Source organism: Ranitomeya imitator, chromosome 1 (genome assembly GCF_032444005.1).
Source record: "Ranitomeya imitator isolate aRanImi1 chromosome 1, aRanImi1.pri, whole genome shotgun sequence".
In the NCBI taxonomy this organism is placed as follows: Eukaryota; Metazoa; Chordata; class Amphibia; order Anura; family Dendrobatidae; genus Ranitomeya; species Ranitomeya imitator.
In genome coordinates, this window is record NC_091282.1 from 155,496,065 (window position 1) to 155,524,001 (window position 27,937).

Below are 27,937 nucleotides of genomic sequence, written 5' to 3' on the forward strand. Positions count from 1 at the left end.
GTGACCTCCTAATGCTGCAAATTCCACAAATGAGCATTTTCAGTTCTTTAAAACATATCAAATGTTTAGAAATTCTACTGTGCCTAATAATTTGGAACAGGACATTTTGAGTTTTTATTCATTTTGGAGATTATACTGTTATCATTGGGAGGTTTCGTCAATAAAATTTGATGTATACTCTAATGGGTGATGACTTTTATTAGACTGACTGTCATTTGCACCGACCATTTAGGAAAATCCGAGAAAAATGTCATTTGCATAATAATTTGGAACATGGTGTACTCTCAAAAATACCATTGTACTTTAGTGTCTTGGGGCTATCATAGCATTACTTATATTAAACTGAGTATATAGGTAGTGAGGGGACATAACCTCTATTATTCATTTTTCGCTGCCTCTCATGTGAGTTTATTAACGTTGTTCTACATGTTAGGCTACTTTCACACTACCGTCGGAATCTCCCCGTCGCAATGCTTCGGGCAGAGATTCCGACGCTAGCGTTTAACGCACTGCACAACGGAGGCAGCGGATGCATTTCTCCGGCGCATCCGCTGCCCCATTGTGAGGTGCGGGGAGGTGGGGGCGGAGTTCCGGCCGCGCATGCGCGGTCGGAAAAAGCGGTCCGTCGGGAGCAAAAAACGTTACATGTAGCGTTTTTGCTCCCGACGGTCCGCCAAAGCACGACGCATCCGTCGCACGACGAATGCGACGTGTGGCAATCTGTCCCAATGCGTCGTCAATATAAGTCTATGGGGAAAAAACGCATCCTGCAAGCACTTTTGCAGGATGCGTTTTTTCTGCAAAACGACGCATTGTGACGGATTGCAGTTAACACTAGTGTGAAAGTAGCCTTAATTAGGGTGAATAGAAAAATTGCTTTCAATCTGTCAATCCTTTCCTTGTCCAGGTTGGGTGAGGTGTTAAGTCGCAATGTGGCAAAGCGATGGAGTGCATCGCTCTGCCCACTGATTTATTACATGTGCACCCCTTCCTGTCTGGCGACTTACAGCACTCGATTCCCAGAGAGAGCTCTGTCTGCAGTCTGAGCTCCACGCGCACACAGATTTCCCAGTGCCTGGTCTCAGTAGCGTTGTCTGTGCGTGCACACTTGTATGCCAGTGATATCCTACGCTACATTCATTAAAAATACAGTACTTGCAACAAAGACAGAATGATGAAAAGCAGTACAAAAAATGGCAAAGAGAAGAACACACACAAGGCCAGGAATCAATGTGCAAGTAAACAACAAGGGAAAGAAGCCCCTAAACAAACCAACCTCATAACACAATACATAATATCTTCAGCTACTGACTGTTGTGATGGCAATACCTGGACACGTAAACCCAAATGATAAACCAATATATATAGCTTTATCATGAGTGTTTACGTGTCCAGGTATTGCTATCACAACAGTAGCTGAAGATTATATATATATATACATATATATATATATATATATATATATATATATATATATATATATATATATATATATATATATATATATATATACACATACACACACACACACATATGTGCATATTATATATATATATATATATATATATATATATATATATATATACACACACATACACACACACCAAAATAATACTACATAGCAGCCGATACATGACAGTATGACTATTTAAGGATCATGTGAAAAGTGCATTTTTTTGCACGTTTTCATTTCAAATCTCCACTGCAAAGAGCAATAGCTAAAATTCAGTAGCTGTAAATGACGTTATGTGTTATGCAACACTTAGTGAAAAACTTCCCATATGCATCTGCTTAAATGGAATTAATAAAAAAGTAATTTATAGAATATTCTGTTACAAATATAGTTTTTTTTTTCCGAAACCAGATGGCGAATGATCAAGTTGCAATATATACAAATTTCTGGCACTTAAAAGTAGATGCAGATTGAAACATTCACAGGAAAGTGATTCGCTCTAAAGGGAGAAATTACAGGCTGTAAGAAAAACCTTGGCCACGAACGACCACCGATAGCTGTATGGAGTGGTTCTATGTTGGACATATGGAGAGGCATATGCTAGCTCATTCTCATAACTAACACTGCGCTGTGTGAGCAAGATGAGCCTCATAAATGCAAGAAGAAAAATCTCATGGAACAGAACAGGGCTAGAATTTGAACTAAAGCGAATATCAACCAGAGAAAGAAAAAACATTTACTCTTTTCAATGCAAATTACAACAGATGTAAGGAGAAAATAGGTTATATGGAACGGTGCTATAACGCAAATTAAGGTAAAGTAAAGGCACCGTTAGAGAGTTCAGTTAATACAACAGAAGGACAAGCTCTACATAGGAAGACGACAATGAAAATATTTTTCTAGACTGTAATTTATTGATATTTTTTATATACAACTAATGTGTGCTGTAAAAGTACACACAGCATCAATTGGTTCAGAAAACTTAGAAAATGTATTTAGAGGTTTGGTCATAGAAGCACAACGCAGGGATCAATGCATTTTTATTAATCATCCTTTGTTCCTTATGATCAATAAAATCACATGATAATAAAAGGATCCTGTTTTGTAGAGCGAGGAATCTGATCAGCGGGCAGCGTGTTATACAGCAGGAGGAGCGGAGCAGATTGCTGTATAGTTTTGTGGAAAACACTTTATTTAACATTTATTATTTCAGTCCCTCCTCATTCTTGGCCAGAACATCCAATGGGTGTCTCTCAATGACTGATAACTCCCTGTATCTGTACTCCTCGATGGAAGGTTGTCAATCACTGACACAACCACCGGACCTCCTGGTCAAGAATAAGCATGGATTTAAATTAATAACATGTATACAATTTTATATCAATCTGATCAGATCCATTGCCCTATAACACAATGCCAGGTTATTTCACAATTTTTTTTATGGTTACAGGTTCCCTTTAGTTTACACAGCCATAATGCTCACATAAATGACAGTTACATAATATGGATAAAACACAGACACATGTCCGTCATATAGCTAAATCTATAATGCATGATCCAGTTTGCCCTAAAGAGCATGTTTTTTTACCCTAATCCCGAGTGTCAATTGACTGGATCAACATTCAGAACAAACATTTTTTATGTATGTACATAAGTACTGTATGTTATTTTCTTTAAAAAAAAATTCTAAACTGTTCTCTAACCCATTGATGGCTCCCGCTGTGATCAGCTCCTAAGGGAGGCTGGTCCACAGATTAATATGGTAGCTCTCATGGTAAAGAAGCCTTTTCTCCTCTGGAGATTGAATCCTTTCTCCTCCTGATGGAGGGAATTCCCTCTTGTTGCTTGAAGGATTTTACACGAAAAAGTTTACACCATATTTTTCATGGGACAATTATGTAATTGTACAAGTTAATAATGTCCTTAGACATCTATTCTCAAGATGAAATAAACACAATTCTTGTGATCTTTCTTCAGAACTAAGATCCATAGCCCTGATTAGATTGTGCCTTTTCTTCCTAGCTTTTTTGTGGGGTCCATTATATTGTGTGAAGCACTACGTGGGGCCCATTTTACTGTATGGAGCACTATGTGGGGCCCATTATACTGCATGGAGCACTATGTGGGGCCCATTATACTGCATGGAGCACTATGTGGGGTCCATTATACTGTATGGAGGGCTATGTGGGGCACAGTATACTGTATGGAGGGCTATGTGAAGCAAAGTATAGAACACATTGTTGGGCCATTATAATGTATGGAGGATTATGTGGGGCACATTATACTGCTTGGAGGACTATGTGAGGCCATTATACTGCTTGGAGCACTATGTGGGGCACAGTATACTGTATAGAGCACACTGTTGGGCCATTATACTGTATGGAGGACTATGTGGGGCACATTATACTGCTTGGAGGACTATGTGGGGCCATTATACTGCTTGGAGGACTATGTGGGGCCCATTATACTGCATGGAGCACTATGTGGGGTCCATTATAATGTAAAGAGCACTATGTGGGACATATTATATTATATGGCTTCCATTATACTGTACAAATGATTATGTAGGGGCCATTATACTGTATGGAGGACTATTTGGGCTTGATTATACTGTATGGAGGACTATGTGAGGTCCATTATAATGTGTGGAGGGCTGTCTTGGGTTTGCAGTTGGGGAATCATACTATGATTTACTTAATCATACTGTGATTTAAAGAAGCCTTCTAAATTTTCCAATTGCATCATATCATGTATTATACCAAAATGATGCTGAATTTATAAAGCACTTACAATCTAAACTACTTAAGACATTCGCTTGTTGTCAATGGGTATAGAAAGTGTATCACCAATCCCTCCCATCATAAAAACTGGTGGTCAGTTGCCCACTGATTGAGTGAAGCACAGAAGAACTCAATTCAAACTATATGGGACTGAAAGAAAGCCAACTACTGTGAATGGCTATATTTATCAGTCATATACCCATTCACTTGCAAAAACTAAACTTTCTGCTCACTGAAAGATCGAATTACATGCTACCTTGGAAGTTTATACATAGGGGAGGGAGATGTTGGAGAAGGAGATGGACAGAGAGATACTTAAAGTTGCTGCTCCCTCTGATGATGTGGGTTTGCTTCAGGTACTTCAGTTTCCCTTCACATACCATAAAAAATACTTGTAGGCTAAGGCTATGTGCACAGGAATCTTTGCAGAATTTTCCTGACCCAAACCGGACTTTTTCCACAGGAAATCCACATGCGTTTTTTGCCTGTATTTTTCCGGAGCTTCCCCAATGCAATATATAGCGGCAAAAACGTGAAAAATCCGCAAAATTAATGAACATGATGCGTTTTTTACGCGGAAAAAAGCGCAACGTGCACAAAATTTGCGGATTGCATTCTTTTAATAGGATGCTTAATGTATGCGTTTTTCGTGGTGCGTGTACACACAGCCTAATTTGGAAAGTGAGACCCAGTAGGGGGTGATCTCTGCATAGTGCTGTGGAAGCTGTTGGCGTCATATAAAATTGCACTAAATGCAATACCATCATTAATAATAAATTGGTTATATGTAAGCTTTCCTTCCATAAAACAGATCTTCAATACATTTATGTGTGAATAATCATGAATTCATCATTGTAGCCCAACTATAATGAGACAGAAATGTATTATACCTTGAGATAAAATAAATTGTCTCGAAGCATAAAAACACACAGATAAAAGAGAACAAGATATTTCAAACACACATCAAAGTTTGCAGTAATAAAACAAGGGACACTTACTTAGACAAAGAAGGGAATAGGTTTGGATTAATAAAAGTGAGCCAGAATAAAAAGTCTTCTGAAGCTGGATCTGAAGAATGTGAATGAAACTCGGACAAACTCTTCTTGATAGTTCTGGAGAGACATTACTTGCAATGAGAAATTAAAACAATACAATCTTCTTATTAAAACTGAAACGCTCTTCTAATAGTTGCAGCAATTTTATATCATGAATAAATATTTTTCAAAGAACAGTTTAACATAGATTTCCTTTGAATTAATTCAAAGTAAAATGAAACAAGAGAACAAAACTTCCCAGTGAAGTCTAAACTTTATGTCCTAATACTAGTGGTTGAGGTCCTCAATACATTCACTATGAGTAAACAACAGATATACTATGCAACTAAAATTATTGGTAAGTTAAATAGAATCCCGCACAAACCCATTCTGGGGCATGGGTCAATGCAGTTATTCCTGAGATGTGCCGTAATTCCAATTATCTATTACACCCTGTAACGAACAGGCAATTTTTCATTTTTCTGCGCTTTTGTTTTTTTCCGAACAATTTTGTAAAAGCGATAACTTTTTAATTTTTTGATCGACATAGCCATTTGAGAGCTTGTTGTTTTAAGGGAGGAATGTAGTTTTGTAGTTTTAAAGGACATCATTCATTTGGTTATAAAAGTGTAGTGAAACAGTTAAATGAAACACAATCCTCCCGTGCTTTTTTGAGTTTAGTTTTTTAAGGCGCGGTAAAAATTTACCTTGCAACGTGATTTTTCAGGTCATTACCATTATGACGATATGTACAGTGGGGCAAAAAAGTATTTAGTCAGTCAGCAATAGTGCAAGTTCCACTACTTAAAAAGATGAGAGGCGTCTGTAATTTACATCATAGGTAGACCTCAACTATGGGAGACAAACTGAGAAAAAAAAATCCAGAAAATCACATTGTCTGTTTTTTTTTAACATTTTATTTGCATATTATGGTGGAAAATAAGTATTTGGTCAGAAACAAAATTTCATCTCAATACTTTGTAATATATCCTTTGTTGGCAATGACAGAGGTCAAACGTTTTCTGTAAGTCTTCACAAGGTTGCCACACACTGTTGTTGGTATGTTGGCCCATTCCTCCATGCAGATCTCCTCTAGAGCAGTGATGTTTTTGGCTTTTCGCTTGGCAACACGGACTTTCAACTCCCTCCAAAGGTTTTCTATAGGGTTGAGATCTGGAGACTGGCTAGGCCACTCCAGGACCTTGAAATGCTTCTCACAAAGCCACTCCTTCGTTGCCCTGGCGGTGTGCTTTGGATCATTGTCATGTTGAAAGACCCAGCCACGTTTCATCTTCAATGCCCTTGCTGATGGAAGGAGGTTTGCACTCAAAATCTCACGATACATGGCCCCATTCATTCTTTCATGTACCTGGATCAGTCGTCCTGGCCCCTTTGCAGAGAAACAGCCCCAAAGCATGATGTTTCCACCACCATGCTTTACAGTAGGTATGGTGTTTGATGGATGCAACTCAGTATTCTTTTTCCTCCAAACACGACAAGTTGTGTTTCTACCAAACAGTTCCAGTTTGGTTTCATCAGACCATAGGACATTCTCCCAAAACTCCTCTGGATCATCCAAATGCTCTCTAGCAAACTTCAGACGGGCCCGGACATGTACTGGCTTAAGCAGTGGGACACGTCTGGCACTGCAGGATCTGAGTCCATGGTGGCGTAGTGTGTTACTTATGGTAGGCCTTGTTCCATTGGTCCCAGCTCTCTGCAGTTCATTCACTAGGTCCCCCCGCATGGTTCTGGGATTTTTGCTCACCGTTCTTGTGATCATTCTGACCCCACGGGGTGGGATTTTGCGTGGAGCCCCAGATCGAGGGAGATTATCAGTGGTCTTGTATGTCTTCCATTTTCTAATTATTGCTCCCACTGTTGATTTCTTCACTCCAAGCTGGTTGGCTATTGCAGATTCAGTCTTCCCAGCCTGGTGCAGGGCTACAATTTTGTTTCTGGTGTCCTTTGACAGCTCTTTGGTCTTCACCATAGTGGAGTTTGGAGTCAGACTGTTTGAGGGTGTGCACAGGTGTCTTTTTATACTGATAACAAGTTTAAACAGGTGCCATTACTACAGGTAATGAGTGGAGGAAAGAGGAGACTCTTAAAGAAGAAGTTACAGGTCTGTGAGAGCCAGAAATCTTAATTGTTTGTTTCTGACCAAATACTTATTTTCCACCATAATATGCAAATAAATTGTTAAAAAAAACAGACAATGTGATTTTCTGGATTTTTTTTTCTCAGTTTGTCTCCCATAGTTGAGGTCTACCTATGATGTAAATTACAGACGCCTCTCATCTTTTTAAGTGGTGGAACTTGCACTATTGCTGACTGACTAAATACTTTTTTGCCCCACTGTATGTGCACACGTTGCATTTTCGTCAAGTGTTTTCAGTGCAGTTGTCACAAAACCTGAACGTTTTCCTAGTATGTATGAACTGAACACGAGTCCTTAAGTCGTAAGAATACGTTGCTTATTTTTTCCTCGCAGATTTAAATCCGCAGCATGTCAATTCTTTTAGCCTTAGCTGTTTTTCCTGCCAACACATCAAGATTTGTGGCAGAATTTTCTGCAGCAAATTATGAACATATGCACATACCCTTGGAACTTGTAAGGCTATCAGAACTTGGTAAAAAAATAAATTACGGTAGTTTGTGTCTCTATTTTCTGAAACCTGTAACTGTTTCATTCTTCATCGATTGAGCTTTCTGAGGGCTTGTTTTTTGTGCATAGTGCTGCAGTGACAGAAGCATTTCCGAGGTTAAGCTCACGTTATTGGACATAGCTTTAATTCTATCAGTTACTGTTGTGTGCCGGCTACGTAGCAGAGGCGGCACTCAAGGGGCATGGAATGGGCTCAGCAATGTACAACTGCTATTACTAAGGGGTTAGGGTCATTTTTTGAGACTTCTTTTCTCCTTGGTTCACAAAAACTGTCAAGAAGTATGATTAATTTACTAAACGCTCTACGACACTGTGGGTGGTGGTGACAATGACAGATCCTGCCAGAATATTTGGAAGGGATAGCTACTAGATATTATCAAACATGTACACAGCGATGGAAACAGTATAATTTTTTTTCTCAGCAGTGATTGTTTGCTGTCAGCATCTCTACTTCTCCAGCAATATCTTTCCTCCATGCTGACCAGAACGCTATCACCAGTGTATCAAGTGTACAGTTTAACCCTTTATCCTAAGTATACGTTCACACAGAGGTTTGTTTGTTTTTCTTGCAGTAGTATCTGTGGCACAAGTCCCACCACTACAGGTCTGCACACTGATTAGATCACTTTGGTTTTCTGGTGGAAATAGTGTCAAGAAGTATTACTAAAGGTACCGTCACACTCAGCAACTTTGCAAAGAGAACGACAACAATCCATGACGTTGCAGCGTCCTGGATAGCGATCTCGTTGTGTTTGACACGCAGCAGCGATCTGGATCCTGCTGCGCCATCGTTGGTCGGAGCTAGAAGTCCAGAACTTTATTTCGTCGCCAGGTCGGCGTGTATCGTCATGTTTGACATCAAAAGCAATGACACCAGCAACGTTTTACATGGAGCCAACAACCAGCGAGAACGATAAGTGAGTCGCCGTTACGTCACTGGATCGCTCCTGCATTGTTCTGGAGTTGCTGTGTTTGACGTCTCTACAGCGACCTAAACAGCGATGCTCCAGCAATGGGCTCGTTGTCTATATCGCTGCAGCGTCGCTGAGTGTGACGGTACCTTTACTGAAGACTTTTTTCCCCCAAATCTATGTGAAAAAACTGTGTGAACACACCCTGAGACCAAGTTTGCACAACTGTGTGAATGTGCACCAGATAGATACCATTGAAACTATTACTGTAATGGGACAGTATGTGCTGTGACTTTTCAGATCTATCATGTATACTACTTTGGTCAGTGTGTTGCCCGAGTGTGGTCCTTTGCGACACAGACTAACTAAAAATATGCTGCTGTGCGCTGACCCATTCACTGTCGCCTACATTGTATGTTGGTCCTGGGCCAGATCGCCTTTGGAGGAGCAGAGATGTAAATCATTTCAGACATTGAGCAGCACGGTGGCGCAGTGGTTAGCACCGCAGCCTTGCAGCGCTGGAGTCCTGGGTTCTAATCCCACCCAGGACAACATCTGCAAAGAGTTTGTATGTTCTCTCCGTGTTTGCGTGGGGTTTCCTCCGGGTACTCCGGTTTCCTCCCACATTCCACAGACATACTGATAGGGAATTTAGATTGTGTGCCCCATTGGGGACAGCGATGATAATGTGTGCAAACTGTAAAGCGCTGCGGAATATGTTAGCGCTATATAAAAACAAAGATTTTTTTTTTTTAATTGAGTTGTCTTAGACATGGGGCAGCAGTCACGACCGTGATCAATGCGTTTACACTGGAAAACGTGCTCCTAATTATTCCAGTATCCGTAAGTATTTTCAGATATGAATTCCTGATACTTTAACTCTTAACTAAATCTATTTATTGACTTATCAGTTATGCCTGTCCAACTATAACTTATAATATTTTTTTGCATTCAATCTGCTGCCTGAGTGAAGGGTGAGAGGAAAGTACTGCAGTGCGCAGGCGCCGGAAAAGTCAGAGAGGCCCGGCGCCTGCGCACTGCAGTACTTTGCTCTGCCCTCAACAGGGCAGACAAAGTACGTCTGCGCCGCAGCCGTGAAGACCAGGAGCAGTCCTGAAACACCCATCGGAGTAGGACCGCCCCTGGGTGAGTATAATCTAACCACTTTTTCTCCTCTTTCAGGTTACATCGGGGGCTTATCTACAGCATTAAAGAATACTGTAGATAAGCTCCTGATGACAATGAGCTTACCTCACCATCGATTTTGGGGGTGACAGGTTCCCTTTAAGCTGTGGGGTGGAAAAATATATGTTCAGCTCCTACATGGTTCCAAATGTGAATCGAATGTCAAAGAAAGGACACAACTTCAGGCTGGAATCAGTATAAGGCTGCCGTCACACTAGCAGTATTTGGTCAGTATTTTACATCAGTATTTGTAAGCCAAAACCAGGAGTGGGTGATAAATACAGAAGTGGTGCATATGTTTCTATTATACTTTTCCTCTATTTGTTCCACTCCTGGTTTTGGCTTACAAATACTGATGTAAAATACTGACCAAATACTGCTAGTGTGACGGCAGCCTAAGATTGTCATTTCACAAGACCAGATACTCCAAAACAAATGTATCTTAAAATAGTAGTTCACTATTAGTCGTCCTAAAAAAAGATAGCTCTACACAGTTAATAATGGGACATCCTGAAGATAAATAGAACACTAAGGCTTGTTTCACATTTGCGGTCGGGAGGGCTGCGGATGGCAGCGTACTTCCTCCCTTCTTCCATCTTGAAGCTCCGCCTACTCTGCATGTGTCCTGCATACCTATATTTAACATTAGGTACACAGGGACGTGTTTTGTATGCGGATGCGTCGGCATGCGGCGATTTGACGTGTGTGGTGACCGCACGGAAACGCCAATATTGGCCTGAACAATTTTGATGGTCTTGATGAATTGGGACCCAAGTGTTGGGACTTTTTAGCTAGCTTGCAGAGTGAGGGTTTTAAGATGTTATCTCATGAAGAAAACCACATTGCATATGTCGTATTAGACTATAAGGGGTCAGGTCTTCCATTTTGGACCCACCCCAGGAGACAGAATGGAAAGCATTAAAAAAAAAAAAAACAGTTCTCACTTTGGTGGAACACTTCTCACATGGTTCACCCTTTATTCCAATGGCCACCATGTTGTACTAAATTTGGCACTGCAGAGAAAATCTATGATGATAAACAGCCTCCCTTAGTAATAACAGCTGATTTATTGGGGCTTCTAAATCATATAATTCTCGTAATTTCAATTAAAAAATAAATTTTCTACGAAAACTTTATTTTTAAAAAAAATTATGAAAGTCTTACAGCTAAAGTATATCTCACTCCTAATTTAAAGGTTTTAAAAAAAATTCTGCAAAAGGAAAGTGGCTAAGAGGAGTGTTAAAATGTGTCACAATGCAAGGTAGTTAACCTATTTAAGGAAGCTATGCTAATCGTAAAGGGGTTGGCCACTTTGCCTTTATTTTAATAGGTATTTTGGGGACATGATTTGGTGACACTTACTAATATATATCTATTACATGTTCTCCTTCCTCACCGAGAGCAGAGTACGTCTCTCCACAAAATGTCGGCTGATGGAGGAGCATGAGACCATTCTTGTCTATCTGCCTCCTCCAATTGCAATTGAAAAACAGCGTTCTCATGTGCAGGGTTTTCGATTTGTGGAAGCTGAAGGACAGGTCTGGCCACATGATCTAACATTAGAAGCCATTGTGAGAACAGCAGTGTAAGGGTGAGGGGCTTCTCTAACATATAAAAAAAAAATTAGGAAAGGCAAAAGATGATTGAGTATTAAATTTAATTTTGTGCCGGACAAAGTTTAAGAAAAAATTTTGATTGCCAAAAAGTTGTGGCGAAAGAGCAACACTTCTAGAATGGGCTGACCACACACAAGCAGATACTTACTGTGTCAAATATTCCAGGGGTGCTGATAATACGCTCATAGTTGTAAGCAGGCTGTTACAGTGATTGTGTATCTTATAGACTGTGCTGTTAGGATTATGTGTTGTTGGTACAAGTTCTTCAACACTGGTGCATACCGACCACAGAAAGTTTTCTACACAAGATAGGATAGCCAGGACATCAATTCTGTAGCGAAGATAAAATAAAAAGTCACAGAAACAAAAAACGAAAACTAATAAAATTAACTGTAATATATATGTGTGATGACAGAAAAACGACTGGCACATCCAAACTACCGTAGTGTGAATAGGTGCATACCAGGAGCAGTTACCTCCATATACAATATACAAAAAAAGGTTGCACTCTATCGTGCCAAAGCATGTCTAATATGAAATACATGAAATATGAATAGCAAAATGGCTTTTTGAACATTAGGAAAAAAATTTTGAGACGCTTAGCACAGAATTTGGCCAAATAGTGTGAGCCCATCAACCATCGTCAAGGTGGTCTCATTAAACTGATGGGTACCTCACCTCCCGGTCCAAATGTGAACACTTACCGAAAGCTAATGTCTGTATGTTTGGGTGAATGTGGACACCTCTGTTCAGCAAAGTCTACATATGGGTTGGCCGGAACCAAGTGTGATGAGATGTAATTAAAAACCAGATGGTGAAGGGAGGAGTGCTCAGTTAGTAAGCTAACATAGAAATGACAGAAAAACGACTGGCACATCCAAACTAGTGTGAATAGGTGCATACCAGGAGCAGCTACCTCCATATACAATATACAAGAAAAGGTTGCACTCTATCGTGCCAAAACACGTCAAATATGAAATACATGAAATATGAATAGCAAAATGGCTTTTTGAACATTAGGAAAAAAAATTTGAGACGCTTAGCACAGAATTTGGCCAAATAGTGTGAAATTGTTGTGAAATCACAACATTTGAAGAAATCTTCTAAATACAGTCAAAGGCTATATGCATATGTGACACTGCCGTTATTGCTATGTAATTAAAATAAAATACAGCCTTGCAATTAAAAGGGGTTTTTAATTTTCTGTAAAGTGGACGCTTTAAAATACCAAACAGAGGACGTATTTGCCTTTCCTGGGTCCAGTTCCATGGAACTCAATGTTGGTTGCAGCAGTGACTTCACTCCGACAGCGCACATCACCGCTGAGGCGGATCACTAAACCCACACTTGTACTTTACATCACTACGTTCTGATGGAAAACAAATCCCCTAAGAAAATCATTTGCAAAGGTTTATAATTCTTCATGCTTGAGGAAAATGAAATACGTACGCTACTCACCTGGTAGCAGTGTTTTTTCAGGAGCCATGACAGCACAACGAGAGAGGGGATCCGCCCTTCAGGGACAGGAAACCTACAGACATAAAAAGGGCGGTACCTCTCTCCCACGTCAGTTGTTTCCAGAGCATGAGAGGACCACCTTGGTTAGTAACACAGATGCAGCATGTATATAAACACATTTTATTATGCCAGTGAACATGGAATATAACGCAAAAACCAACATGGTGTTGAAACATCCAAAATTATAGGGTAGGGAATTTAAGGGTGCTGTCATGGCTCCTGAAAAAACACTGCTACCAGGTGAGTAGCGTACGTATTTATTCAGTCACCATGACAGCACAACGAGAGACTTTCAGAGACGAAAGATTTAGGGGGGGATAATAGCTTCTAGCACTCTTCTCCCAAACGTAAGGTCTGAGGAACTACCCAGATCTAATCTGTAGTGTCTAAGAAAGGTAGAAGGGGAAGACCATGTGGCCGCCTTACATATGTCTTCGATTGACACTTCTGACCTCTCCGCCCAGGAAGCTGCCATGGCCCGCGTGGAGTGTGCCTTTATACCATCTGGAACTTCGTTGCCACCTGTGGTATAAGCGAGAGAGATCGCCTCCCTAATCCATCTGGCTAGAGTGTTTTTAGATACTCTAAGACCCTTCCTTACCCCTTGATAGGCTACAAATAAAGAGTTATCTTTTTTCCAGGAATCTGAAACTGCAATATATCTAAGGAGGCATCTCCTCACATCTAAGCAATGGAATTTACGCTCTTTATCGTTAGCAGGGTTGGAGCAAAAGGAGGGTAGGACTACCTCCTGAACCCTGTGAAATTTAGACGCAACTTTAGGCAGATATAGGGGATCGGGTTTCAATATGACCCTATCCTCCCTAACCTGCATGTATGGTGGATGTCTGGAGAGTGCCTGCAGATCACTAACCCTTCTAGCAGATGTGAGAGCAACCAACAGGGCTGTTTTGATTGACAGGATGTTCACAGGAATAGTATCAATGGGCTCGAATGGGGCTAGCGTTAGGGCTGAGAGTACTAAATTTAGGTCCCATGGGACTAACCTTTGTTTAATAATTGGTCTAGACCTGGTGACTGCTTTAAAGAATCTAGAAATCCAGTGATTACTGGCTAAATTAAGATTATATAACGCTCCTAGCGCTGACACCTGAACTCTAAGAGTACTTGTGGCCAAGCCCATTTCCAGGCCTTTTTGTAAAAATTCAAGAATCTGGTTAATACATGGTTCTTGGTCAATTTGAGCCCCTGAAAATGATAAAAATTTTCTCCATACCCTCACATAAATGCCCGTTGTAGAGGGTTTCCTACTTTTAAGGAGAGTATTTACCAGATTCTGAGAGAACCCTTTCCCCCTCAGTAAGGACCTCTCAAGTTCCATGCCGCTAGGTGTAAGTTGGCTACTTGAGGATGGAGGATTGGCCCCTGGGAGAGCAGATCTGGTAGCTCTGGAAGAATCCATGGTTGGCAGACAGACATCTTCCTCAGCCAAGGAAACCAAGCCCTCTTGGGCCAAAATGGAGCTATCAAGATTACCCGGGCCTTGTCCTCCCGAATCTTCCTCAGAACTAGGGGAATCAGATTTAGAGGGGAAAAAGCATACGCGAGCCTGAAGTGCCAAGATATCAGCAGAGCGTCCACAGCGTATGGGTTGTCTTTTGGATTTAGGGAGCAGAATTGGTGTAATTTTTTGTTCTCTCTGTTGGCAAAAAGGTCTATCTCCGGACAACCCCATAACTGAATGATCTGACTGAAAATGGCTGGATTTAACGACCACTCTCCCTGTCTGAGCATGTTGCGGCTTAGATAGTCGGCTTTGGTGTTGATACTTCCTTTTATATGAAGCGCCGTCAGGGAGAGAAGATGTACTTCGGCCACCTGAAAGATATGATTTGCGACCTCCATCAATGTACTGGATCGCGTGCCACCTTGACGATTAATGTAGGCCACAGTTACCCGATTGTCTGACAAAAGCCTGACGTGTCGACCCTGTAGGGGTACAAGGAATCTATTTAAGGCATGTTTTACTGCCAACAGTTCTTTCAAGTTGGAGGAAGAGTCCTGTTCAGACTGAGACCATAGTCCCTGAACCCAATCCTCCCCTAAGTGAGCCCCCCACCCTTTGGGGCTAGCGTCCGTAGTCAACACCCTAGATATGTGATTTATCCAAGGGACCCCCCTGTGTAGATTCGAAGTGTGAGTCCACCAACCAAGCGAATGTACAGTCTCCGCAGAAAGTGTGAATTTACTGTCGAGGTGAGCTTTTAGACGACGGGAATTGTGTAACACGTCCCACTGTAAAGCCCTCGTGTGGAACTGTGCCCAGAGAACTGCCGGGATGCAGGACGTAAGAGAACCCAAGATTGACATCGCACTTCTGACTGATACTAAGGGATTATTTATTGCCCTGGTGACCAACTGCTTAATCTTAGCAACTTTTGTGTCCGGCAGGCGACATTCCTGCTGACTAGAGTCAATAACATATCCTAGGAATTCTTGTACTTTTAGGGGCTGAAGGCGCGATTTTTTTATATTGACCATCCAGCCCAATTTGTGTAACGCATCCATGACTTTCTGTAGTTGGTCTGTGCAATGCGACTCAGAATGACCCACAATTAGCAAATCATCCAGGTAAGGGACTATTAATATATCCTGTTCATGCAAGTGCGCCATAACCTCCACCATGATTTTTGTGAACACCCTGGGTGCAACTGCGACTCCGAACGGAAGTGCCTGATATTGAAAGTGTTCTACTGTGCCAGCTTGAAACCGCCACCCTAAGAAATCTCTGATGATCAATATGAATTGGTACATGGTAATAGGCGTCTTTGAGATCTAAGACAACCATAAAACAGTGGTGAAAGAGTAATTTTATTGCTGTCTTGACCGACTCCATTTTGAAGGAGGGTATCAACAGAAAATTATTCAGGCCTTTTAAATTAATAATGGTGCGATATGAACCATCAGGTTTTTTGACCAGGAACAGAGGGGAATAAAACCCCCTACCTTCCTCGCCTGCAGGGACTTTGACTAGAACATTCTTCTGTTGGAGCTCCCGGACCTCAGACTCCAGCGCCAACTGCTCTGTAGAGGAGGAACGAACAGGTGTTAACATAAATTTGTCCCGAGGAGTATGGTCGAAGTCTAAAGTTAGGCCTTTCTCCACAATGCCTAAAATCCATAGATTGTTTGTAATCCGCACCCAGGCTGAGTAGAAGGCCGAAAGCCTACCCCCCACCTGGTCCGCTAGTCATTGTGGTTTCTTAACCTCTCGTGAAGGATTAAACATAAATCCTCTACCCCTCCTTCTGCTGTTGTCATATCTAGTAGATTCTCTGTTGGTGTCTCTATATGGTCTTCTGCGGTTGGACCATCCTCTATTATAGTCCCGTCTGTAGAAGGGTCTTCCTAGGAAGGGAAAGCGTTTTTTATTATCCCCTGCTTTTTCCAATAGCTCGTCTAGTACTGGTCCGAACAAGTGAGCTCCTTCACAAGGAATGCTACATAATTTTGTTCTAGCTTGTAAGTCCCCTGGCCAGCATTTTATCCATAGCGCTCTCCTGGCTGCATTGGATAATGCCGAGGACCTGGCGGCCAACCTGACCGAATCTGCTGAAGCATCTGAAAGGAAGGCTGCGGCATCCTGGATTATGGGCATGGAGGACAATATTTCCGACCTAGGGACTTTATCTCTGAGCTGATCTTCGAGGTGACCCAACCATACCATCAAGGATCGAGCGGTACAAGTGGCTGCTATAGCTGGCCTCAAGGATCCCGCTGAAGTCTCCCAAGCTCCTTTAAGGAAGATGTCGGCTTTCCTATCTAACGGGTCTTTCAAATTCCCCAAGTCGTCGAAGGGGAGAGACGTTTTTTTGCATGCCTTAGCGACTGCTGCATCCAGCTTCGGGACTTTATCCCATGAGGACGAAGCCGCTTCCTCAAAGGGATACCGTCTTTTAAAGGCTGGCGGAAGCGACCCCTTCCTTTCTGGTTTCTTCCATTCTTTTGAGATTAACGATTTGATTTTATCAATCACTGGAAAGGCTCTTCGGGATTTTCGCTCAATACCCCTGAACATAACATCCTGAATGGAACATTCCGACTGGGTATCTTCTATCCCCATTGTGCCGTTAACTGCTTTGACCAGATGGTTAACCCTATCTAGGGACAAACAGGCTCGAGCAGACTCCTGATCCTCAGAGGAGGAAGTAGACGGAAGAGACCCTGAGCTTAGCTCACCCGAGTCCGAATCTACCTCAGATAAAGGGGATGATCTTTTAGCTTCTGCTCCCCGAGACTTGGATCTCTCGGCACCTTTAATTTCCTGTCTCACCATCTCTCTTATTGTAGAGGTTAGATCAGGCGCCTCCTCCTCCAGTAAACGTTGAATACATATTTTACATAACTTTCTCAAATGCCCATCTGGAAGCGGCTCTGCACATTCGGCACACTGCCTATGTTTGGCTTTGGACAAACTTTTCCTCCCCTGATAGAGGAAAAAAGACAAGGGGAACACAATCATCACTAAGTGGACTTTCACGAAGCTCACTTACCCCGTCCAGTAATGAGTGGTACCGTAGATGGGGGGTCCTTCGTAGCCGGCAAATCCTTACGGCCTGAGGACTTTGGTATAGAGATCCGTGCCTCCTTAGCTCCACCAGCGCGGCTACTGCCACTAGACCGACGCTGGGAGCTTCTACGAGGCTTATCTGACTGCTGCTGCGGCTCCTGCTGCTGCGGCTGGCTGATAGTTCCTTCTGGCGACTCCATTATGGAATGGGTGAGGAACTCTGATCATCCCAGCTTGCCGCCTTAAAGGGCACCTGTCACCTGAATTTGGCGGGACCAGTTTTGGGTCATATGGGCGGAGTTTTCGGGTGTTTGATTCACCCTTTCCTTACCCGCTGGCTGCATGCTGGCCGCAATATTGGATTGAAGTTCATTCTCTGTCCTCCGTAGTACATGCCTGCGCAAGGCAAGATTGTCTTGTGCAAGCGTGTACTACGGAGGACAGAAAAATAACTTCAATCCAATATTTCGGCCAGCATGCAGCCAGCGGGTAAGGAAAGGGTGAATCAAACACCCGAAAACTCCGCCCATATGACCCAAAACTGGTCCCGCCAAATTCAGGTGACAGGTTCCCTTTAAATACCCCCAAGGTACCGCCCCCAGATGGGGGCCAGCAGGGAATCCCAGGTGGTCATTAATCGTCCGCCGCTGCGCTGCGCTACCCCTCCCCGAAGCCCCGACCGCTCCCGCAGCTGGGCGCCGCCATTAGCCGGAGATGACGCTACTGCGCATGCCCAGCCGCGTCATCCGGCCGCGCCGCTCGCCGCGTCATCCGGACACGCCCCCTTCAGGACGCGGCGGCGCCAAGCCGACACGCGGACCAGGACGCCAGCAGACCCCCTCCGGACCAATGCCGCGTCCCTGCCCGGTACAGCGTGACTCCCGGGACCCCAAGTAGCCAAGCACCTCTAGGTACCTCTGCGCTGCGGACGCCCGAGAAGCTAGCCTATGTCAGAGGCTGCTTCCTCCTGCTGCCACCTACACCGCGCAGTGCCCCTGCCGTGTGGTGCTTCCTGCCTCCTGGACGGGCCGAGGTAGGGGACCCCCGCTACCTGTACCGGGCCGCCAGGAGTGGGGAGTCTTCTTAACTTTGACCCTCTTCTCAGGGCCTGTCTGAAAGAGGTTCCGCTGTCAGGGACAGGAAACCAAACTGACGTGGGAGAGAGGTACCGCCCTTTTTATGTCTGTAGGTTTCCTGTCCCTGAAGGGCGGATCCCCTCTCTCGTTGTGCTGTCATGGCGACTGAATAAATATATATATATATATATCTATCTATATAATTGTCTAAGGGGTACTTCCGTCATTCTGTCTGCAACTTCCGTAACAGAAATCCGACGTCGCTGATTGGTCTCGCGAGCTGCTTGTCATGGCTGCCGCGACCAATCAGCGACGGGCACAGTCCGATTAGTCCCTCCCCTACTCCCCTGAAGTCAGTGCCCAGCGCCCGCTCCGTAATCCCCTCCAGTTACCGCTCACACAGGGTTAATGCCAGCGGTAACGGGCCGCGGGTACCGCACTCCGTTACCGCTGCTATTAACGCTGTGTCCGCTAAGTCATCTGGGTAATTTCGCAATGCATCCTGGGAACGGAAGATGGCGGCAGCCGCGCACGCATCGCCAGAGTTTTGCTGGATCCTAGGGGGTGAGTATATAACTATTTTTTATTTTAATTATTTTTTTTTAACAGGGATATGGTGCCCACACTGCTAAATACTGCGTGGGCTGTGTAATATACCGCGTGGCTGCTATATACTACATGGGCAGTGTTATATACTCCGTGGGCTGTGCTATATACTAGGTGCCCTGTGTTATAAGTTACGTAGGTTGTGTTATATATATATATATATATATATATATATATACATATACATATATACAGTTATGGCCAAAAGTATTGACACCCCTGCAATTCTGTCAGATGATACTCAGTTTCTTCCTGAAAATTATTGCAAACACAAGTTCTTTGTTATCATTATCTTCACTTAATTTGTCTTAAATGAAAAAACACAAAAAGAATTGTCCTAAAGCCAAATTGGATATATTTCCACACCAAACATAAAAAAGGGGGTGGACAAAAGTATTGGCACTGTTCGAAAAATTATGTGATGCTTCTCTAATTTGTGTAATAACAGCACTTGTAACTTACCTGTGGCACCAGGTGTTGGCAATAACTAAATCACACTTGCAGCCAGTTGACATGGATTAAAGTTGACTCAACCTCTGTCCTGTGTCCTTGTGTGCACCACATTGAGCATGGAGAAAAGAAAAGACCAAAGAACTGTCTGAGGACTTGAGAAACCAAATTGTAAGGAAGCATGAGCAATCTCAAGGCTACAAGTCCATCTCCAAAGACCTGAATGTTCCTGTGTCTACCGTGCGCAGTGTCATCAAGAAGTTTAAAGCCCATGGCACTGTGGCTAACCTCCCTAGATGTGGACAGAAAAGAAAAATTGACAAGAGATTTAAACGCACGATTGTGCAGATGTTGGATAAAGAACCTCGACTAACATACAAACAAGTTCAAGCTGCCCTGCAGTCCGAGGGTACAACAGTGTCAACCCGTACTATCCGTCGGCGTCTGAATGAAAAGGGACTATGGTAGGAGACCAAGGAAGACCCCACTTCTTACCCTGAGACATAAAAAAGCCAGGCTGGAGTTTTCCAAAACTTACCTAAGAAAGCCTAAAACTTGTTGGAAGAATGTTCTCTGGTCAGATGAGACAAAAGTAGAGCTTTTTGGGCAAAGGCATCAACATAAAGTTTACAGGAGAAAAAAAGAGGCATTCAAAGAAAAGAACACGGTCCCCACAGTCAAACATGGCGGAGGTTCCCTGATGTTTTGGGGTTGCTTTGCTGCCTCTGTCACTGCTTAACCGTGTGCATGGCATTATGAAGTCTGAAGACTACCAACAAATTTTGCAGCATAATGTAGGGCCCAGTGTGAGAAAGCTGGGTCTCCCTCAGAGGTCATGGGTCTTCCAGCAGGACAATGACCCAAAACACACTTCAAAAAGCACTAGAAAATGGTTTGAGAGAAAGCACTGGAGACTTCTAAGGTGGCCAGCAATGAGTCCAGACCTGAATCCCATAGAACACCTCTAGACAGATCTAAAAATGGCAGATTGGAGAAGGCACCCTTCAAATATCAGGGACCTGGAGCAGTTTGCCAAAGAGGAATGGTCTAAAATTCCAGCAGAGCATTGTAAGAAGCTCATTGATGGTTACCGGAAGTGGTTGGTCGCAGTTATTTTGGCTAAAGGTTGTTCAACCAAGTATTAGGTCTGGCCCATTTTTGGAGTTTTGTGTGAAATGATCAATGTTTTCCTTTTTGCTTCATTCTCTTTTGTGTTTTTTTCATTTAAGACAAATTAAATGAACCTAATAATACCAAAGAATTTGTGATTGCAATCATTTTCAGGAAGAAACTGAGTATTATCTGACAGAATATGTATGTATGCATGCATGCATTTATATATATATATATATCTATATATATATCTATATATATATATATATATATATATCTATATATATATATAGATATATATATATATATATATATATATATATATAACAGACCAAAAGTTTGGACACACCTCATTTAAAGATTTTTCTGTATCTTCATGACTATGAAAATTGTACATTCACACTGAAGGCATCAAAACTATAAATTAACACGTGGAATTTTATACTTAACAAAAAAGTGTGAAACAATGGGAATTATGTCTTATATTCTAGGTTCTTCAAAGTCGCCACCTTTTGCTTTGATGACTGCTTTGCACACTCTTGGCATTCTCTTAATGAGCTTCAAGAGGTAGTCACCAGAAATGGTTTTCACTTCACAGGTGTGCCCTGTCAGGTTTAATAAGTGGGATTTCTTGCCTTATAAATGGGGTTGGGACCATCAGTTGTGTTGTGTAGAAATCTGGTGGATACACAGCTGATAGTCCTACTGAATAGACTGTTAGCATTTGTATTATGGCAAGAAAAAAGCAGCTAAGTAAAGAAAAACGAGCGGCCATCATTACTTTAAGAAATGAAGGTCAGTCAATCCGAAAAATTGGGAAAACTTTGAAAGTGTCCCCAAGTGCAGTGGAAAACACCATCAAGCGCCACAAAGAAACAGGTTCACATGATGACCGCCCCAGGAAAGGAAGACCAAGAGTCACCTCTGCTTCTGAGGATACGTTTATCCGAGTCACCAGCCTCAGAAATCGCAGGTTAACAGCAGCTCAGATTAAAGACCAGGTCAATGCCACACAGAGTTCTAGCAGCAGACAGATCTCTACAACAACTGTTAAGAGGAGACTTTGTGCAGCAGGCCTTCATGGTAAAATAGCTGCTAGGAAACCACTGCTAAGGACAGGCAACAAGCAGAAGAGACTTGTTTGGGCTAAAGAGCACAAGGAATGGACATTAGACCAGTGGAAATCTGTGCTTTGGTCTGATGAGTACAAATTTGAGATCTTTGGTTTCAATCACCGTGTCTTTGTGCGACGCAGAAAAGGTGAACGGATGGACTCTACATGCCTGGTTCCCACCGTGAAGCATGGAGGAGGAGGTGTGATGGTGTGGTGGTGCTTTGCTGGTGACACTGTTGGGAATTTATTCAAAATTGAAGGCATACTGAACCAGCATGGCTACCACAGCATCGTGCAGAGGCAGGCTATTTTATCCGCTTTGCGTTTAGTTGGACCATCATTTACTGTTCAACAGGACAATGACCCCAAACACACCTCCAGGCTGTGTAAGGGCTATTTGACCAAGAAGGAGAGTGATGGGGTGTTACACCAGATGACCTGGCCTTCCCAGTCACCAGACCTGAACCCAATTGAGATGGTTTGGGTTTAGCTGGACAGCAGAGTGAAGGCAAAAGGGCCAACAAGTGCTAAGCATCTCTGGGAACTCTTTCAGGATTGTTGGAAGCCCATTCCCGGTGACTACCTCTTGAAGCTCATCAAGACAATGCCAAGAGGGTGCAAAGCATTCATCAAAGCAAACGGTGGCTACTTTGAAGAACCTAGAATATAAGACCTAATTTCAGTTGTTTCACACTTTGTTAAGTATATAATTCCACATGTGTTAGTTCATAGTTTTGATGCCTCCAGTGTGAATGTACAATTTTCATAGCCATGAAAATACAGAAAAATCTTTAACCCCTATCTGACCTTGGACGGGATAGTACGTCCAAGGTCAGATCCCCTGCTTTGATGCAGGGCTCCGCGGTGAGCCCGCATCAAAGCCGGGACATGTCAGCTGTTTTGAACAGCTGACATGTGCCCGTAATAGGCGCTCACAGCACACCTGCATTTCTGCTACATAGCAGTGATCATCAGATCGCTGCTATGTAGCAGAGGCGATCGCGTTGTGCCTGCTTCTAGCCTCCCATGGAGGCTATTGAAGCATGGCAAAAGTAAAAAAAAAAGTTGAAAAAAATGTTAAAAAAATAAAAAAATATAAAAGTTTAAATCACCCCCCTTTCGCCCCAATCAAAATAAATCAATAAAAAAAATATCAAATCTACACATATTTGGTATCGCCGCGCTCAGAATCGCCCGATCTATCAATTAAAAAAAAGCATTAACCTGATCGCTAAACAGCGTAGCGGGAAAAAAATTAGAAACACCAGAATTACGTTTTTTTGGCCGCCGCGACATTGCATTAAAATGCAATAATGGGCGATCAAAAGAACGTATCTGCACCGAAATGCTATCATTAAAAACGTCATCTCGGCACGCAAAAAATAAGCCCTCAACCGACCCCAGATCACGAAAAATGGAGACGCTACGAGTATCGGAAAATGGCGCAATTTCTTTTTCTTTTTTTAGCAAAGTTTGGAATTTTTTTTCACCACTTAGATAAAAAATAACCTAGTCATGTTTGGTGTCTATGAACTCGTACTGACCTGGAGAATCATAATGTCAAGTCAGTTTTAGCATTTAGTGAACCTAGCAAAAAAGCCAAACAAAAAACAAGTGTGGGACTGCACTTTTTTTGCAATTTCACCGCACTTGGAATTTTTTTCCCGTTTTCTAGTACACGACATGCTAAAACCAATGATGTCGTTCAAAAGTACAACTCGTCCCGCAAAAAATAAGCCCTCACATGGCCAAATTGACGGAAAAATAAAAAAGTTATGGCTCTGGGAAGGAGGGGAGTGAAAAACGAACACGGAAAAATGAAAAATCCCATGGTCATGAAGGGGTTAAATGATGTGGAGATCAGACTGAACTAAAGGAATCCATCTTGTCTTCTTCCTGAGAAATCTCGCTTACAACAAGATACATTTCTGCTGACTTGACATTTCCTTTTATGGAAGTAATCATGTGTGCATTCCTTCTTTCAATAGCAGCCTTTCATTCACCTTCCAGATGATGTAACTTTCTACTGATAAAGACTGGTATAGATTGTTTATGTAAGAGATAGTGAAATATGAGCGCTTGTGCGCATGTCTGTAAAAGAATAATTCTTTTCTATATAAAGGAAAGGCAAAGCCCAGAGAGAGAGATGTGCTCCTGGGCTTCCCCTGTATATGATCACACAATACCTTGTTTGCGTGTCATTTACTCAGGATCCCTACCTCTAGTAAGCCAGGGACTGAGAAGGACTTAACATTTCTTTGGCGCACCGAACAGGGACCCGAGATGAGAGTATTTGCTCGAGATTCACCTGCAGATACGGACAATGGAGATCTGGGATAATGGACGGCAAATGAACTGAAAAACCTGGCCAGGTAAGAGACATTATTAGTTCTCTTTTATTTGCCTTGTATTATCCGAAAGATCTCTATGAGCCGTGTCACGCTGGGTTAGTCTAGTAGTGAGTAGATACCTATAAAACTCGGGTTACTATATTGTATAGATTTATGAGTCCTGTCCCTGGCAGTGTGTGAACAGTGTGAAGGTTGTGGTATGTTGTGAAAGAAGAGCAAAAGTGCGTAGAAAAATAAGCCGAAATAGTTGGGGTATAAGCCTTATACACGGAAGTCAGCCTAACTGGGTCATGTGGTTGCGTCCTTTCGGGGAGACCTCCGCCCATGCTTGACTCTCATTTAAGTGCTTAACCTCCTTCATTTCTGGATAAGGTTTGATAGAATGAGCCCAGGACGCGGGTCCATGAGCCTGGGACAAGTATGCTAACTGACACAGAAAGTTTTGTGATCTGTATGGTGTTGCTGGGTCTGTTTGCGTGCATAATAGCACTTAAGTACATTCTGCACATTAGAAAGAATGGAGCAGATCAGCCCTTCAATATTTTAGCTCCCTAGGAGAGAAGGCAACGAGACATCACCTAGGATAAGTGATTGTCCAAACGTCACCTGGGGTAGAAATAGCTAATATTGAAAAAAAAAATAAAAAATAAAAATGGGAAATAAACAGACAAAAACCGTCTTAGGACAAGTGGAAGCAGCAGGCATCATACAGGAAAGATGTGGGAAGACAGTCAGAAGTCAGATTAGAAGGGTAAGAGAAAAATTGGGAATTTCAGAAGCACTTATGTTCAGTACAGAATGGGAAAAACTGAGTAAAGAACGAGGTGGAATTATCAAAGACAATGGGTGGGAAGAAATCATACACTGTATGATAGAGGTCTCAAAAACAGCTAAAGAGGAGAATTGGAAGTATGATCCAGACACTTCCAAATGGATTATGGGGAAGGGAAAAAGTTGTGACATAATCCCACCACCTTACCTAGATCCAAAAGCCCAATCATTTGTACCATCTGGAGGAGCAGAAGGAGGAAAACAATTTCCAGCCTTGTATCCCAATCTTGGTGGGGTAGGAGGATGGGTATGTTCACACTGTGGACAACAAAATCCAGATTGGAGAAATGATTGCCTAGTCTGTGGTACACCTAGACATGGCGCTGTACTTGCCCCTGTTAGGGTAGTACCAAGACCCTTTAGGGAACCTGGTGCTGACGGGGTAATGGGAACTAGATATCACCAGACCCGACAGTATTTTCCTTGGTCCCCTGCTGAAGGTATGTCCCTCCTGCATAATGCGCCTGATCCCACTCAATATCCCATCCGATTTGCACAATACATACAACAAATCATGCAGACTCATGCTGGGGTCTGGGCGGACGGGGAAGAATTATGTAGAATGAAAATGTCCCCCGGACTTTTTCAGGAATTATTGACACACCTACAGCCCAATAGACCAGTGGCAGAAGGGGGTGCCTTACAGACAGAAGCATCAGGTACCCAGTTCACAGAGGCATTAATAATTTTCATGAGAGAAAAACAGAGGGAAAGGGGATCTACGGGTGTGATTATGCAGAAATTTGGGCAAAGTATTGAAGAATATAGTCAAGAATTAGAAAATAGCTTTAGGGATGAAGGATTGGATTTGACTGATGCTTCAGTAAGGAGACTTTTTACAAAACAATTAATAGAGGGGCTAGATCCGAAAATCAGAGAAAAATTTAAATCCTCTACTCCAGATTGGAGAACAATTGAACAACCAAATATTGTGAAACAACGATGTTTAGGAATAGTCATGGATATGAGAGAGAATCGTAAGCCTGTTAGAATAGCACAAGCTAATACAGGAGGAAGAGTGAGACACAACTTTCCTTGCCACTACTGTAAAAAGCCAGGTCATTTCCAAAGAGAGTGCAGGAAGAAGTTGGCAGATATAAAGTCAGGCAAATTTGTTCCCAGAAATAACCCTCCCCAAACGGACAACCAGCAGAAATCTACCATCATAGATGGTCCCATACCAGATTCAGATTGACTCGATGTGTTACAAACTTCCCTACCAGCTAGAAGACCTATGATACAGGTGAATGTGGGGGGGAGAGAGATTCCATTTTTGATAGATACAGGTGCAACTTCCTCAATTTTGAATCAAGATTTTCTTCCGAATCCGGAAGATATTTCAGAACAAACAACTTTTGCTGAGGGTTATGATGGGGTAATTCGAACACTGCCATATACTGTGCCCCTAGAGGTCTCATTAGGACCTAAATGTTTTGCATCCAGATTTTTGTATGCCAGAGGTGCCCCAACATGTTTGTTAGGAACTGATGTCCTAAAGAAATTAGAAGCTAACATCAATTTTAGGGAAGATGGCACAGTTATACTGACTATCCCTGATGATGCAGAAACATTAGAACAATATGTTAGAATTCAGGCTTTTGAGGATTATGCTGAAGAAAAAGAGTACACCACAGATCTAGACCTCTCAATGGTCCCAGAAACACTGTGGGCACAGGGTGACACCGATGTGGGACTATTGCATATCTCTCCTGTAAAACTATCTGTGCAACCAGGAACTGTTCTCCCACAGCTCAGACAATACCCTGTGAGTGCCCAGCAGGAACTAGCGATTACAAAACAGATAGAGGGATATAGAGAGAAAGGAGTTTTGGTAGAGATACAATCACCTGCTAACACTCCTCTGTATCCAGTCAAGAAGAGAACTCTTGATAAGAGTTCTATGCCCAAATATCGTATGATACATGATCTAAGAGAAATAAACAAAGTTCTAGATCCAATCACCCCAGTTGTACCCAATCCTCATACGTTACTATCACAGATACCAGCCAGTTCTCAAGTGTTTACTGTAATAGATCTTTCAAATGCATTTTTCTCGGTTCCTTTACACCAAGATAGTTGGCATTTGTTTGCATTTACATTTAAGGGCAAACAGTTGGCGTGGACACGCCTTCCACAGGGAATGATACACTCCCCTACTCTTTATTCAAATGCCCTACAAACAGTCCTTCAGAGGTTTGAACCCGAACCACAGGTAGTAATTTTGCAGTATGTGGATGACCTACTACTTTGCTGCCCAGATCTAGAAACTGCAGAAAGGTCCACTGTGAGTTTACTATGTTTTTTAGAAAAAGAAGGGTGTAAAGTGAATAGACAAAAGCTACAAGTTTGTCAGACCAAAGTGGTCTTTCTAGGTCATTGCATTTCTCAAGGTAAAAAGCATCTTACACCACAAAGAACTGAAGCAATAAGACAGATGAATGAGCCTAGAAATCATAAACAGCTACGAGCATTTTTAGGAATAGTGTCTCATTGTAGACAATGGATTATACATGCCAGTCAACTAATGCAACCACTGTATGACTGTGTAAAAAGTGAACCTTATTTGTTGACAAAAGAAGGTCAGATTTCGTTCCAACAATTAAAAGATGCCCTTGTTTCAGCTCCAGCGTTAGGGCTACCAGACTACACCAAACCGTTTCAGCTTATGGCTGCAGAAGTTGATTCCCATGCTACAGGAGT

General features: G+C 42.4%; 1 protein-coding gene across 4 annotated transcripts in view; it reads right to left on the reverse strand.

Annotated features, from left to right (window-relative positions):
* KIAA0825 (KIAA0825 ortholog) overlaps positions 1-27,937 on the reverse strand; it is a 544,507-nt gene that overhangs the window by 377,415 nt on the left and 139,155 nt on the right. For all 4 annotated transcript variants that reach the window (XM_069751839.1, XM_069751830.1, XM_069751857.1 and 1 more), the window contains 2 exons: positions 11,796-11,978; positions 5,232-5,345 (listed from right to left, as the gene is read on the reverse strand). In XM_069751839.1, coding sequence (XP_069607940.1) covers positions 5,232-5,345; positions 11,796-11,978 — 297 coding nt within the window. The remainder of the gene's footprint in view (positions 1-5,231; positions 5,346-11,795; positions 11,979-27,937) is intronic.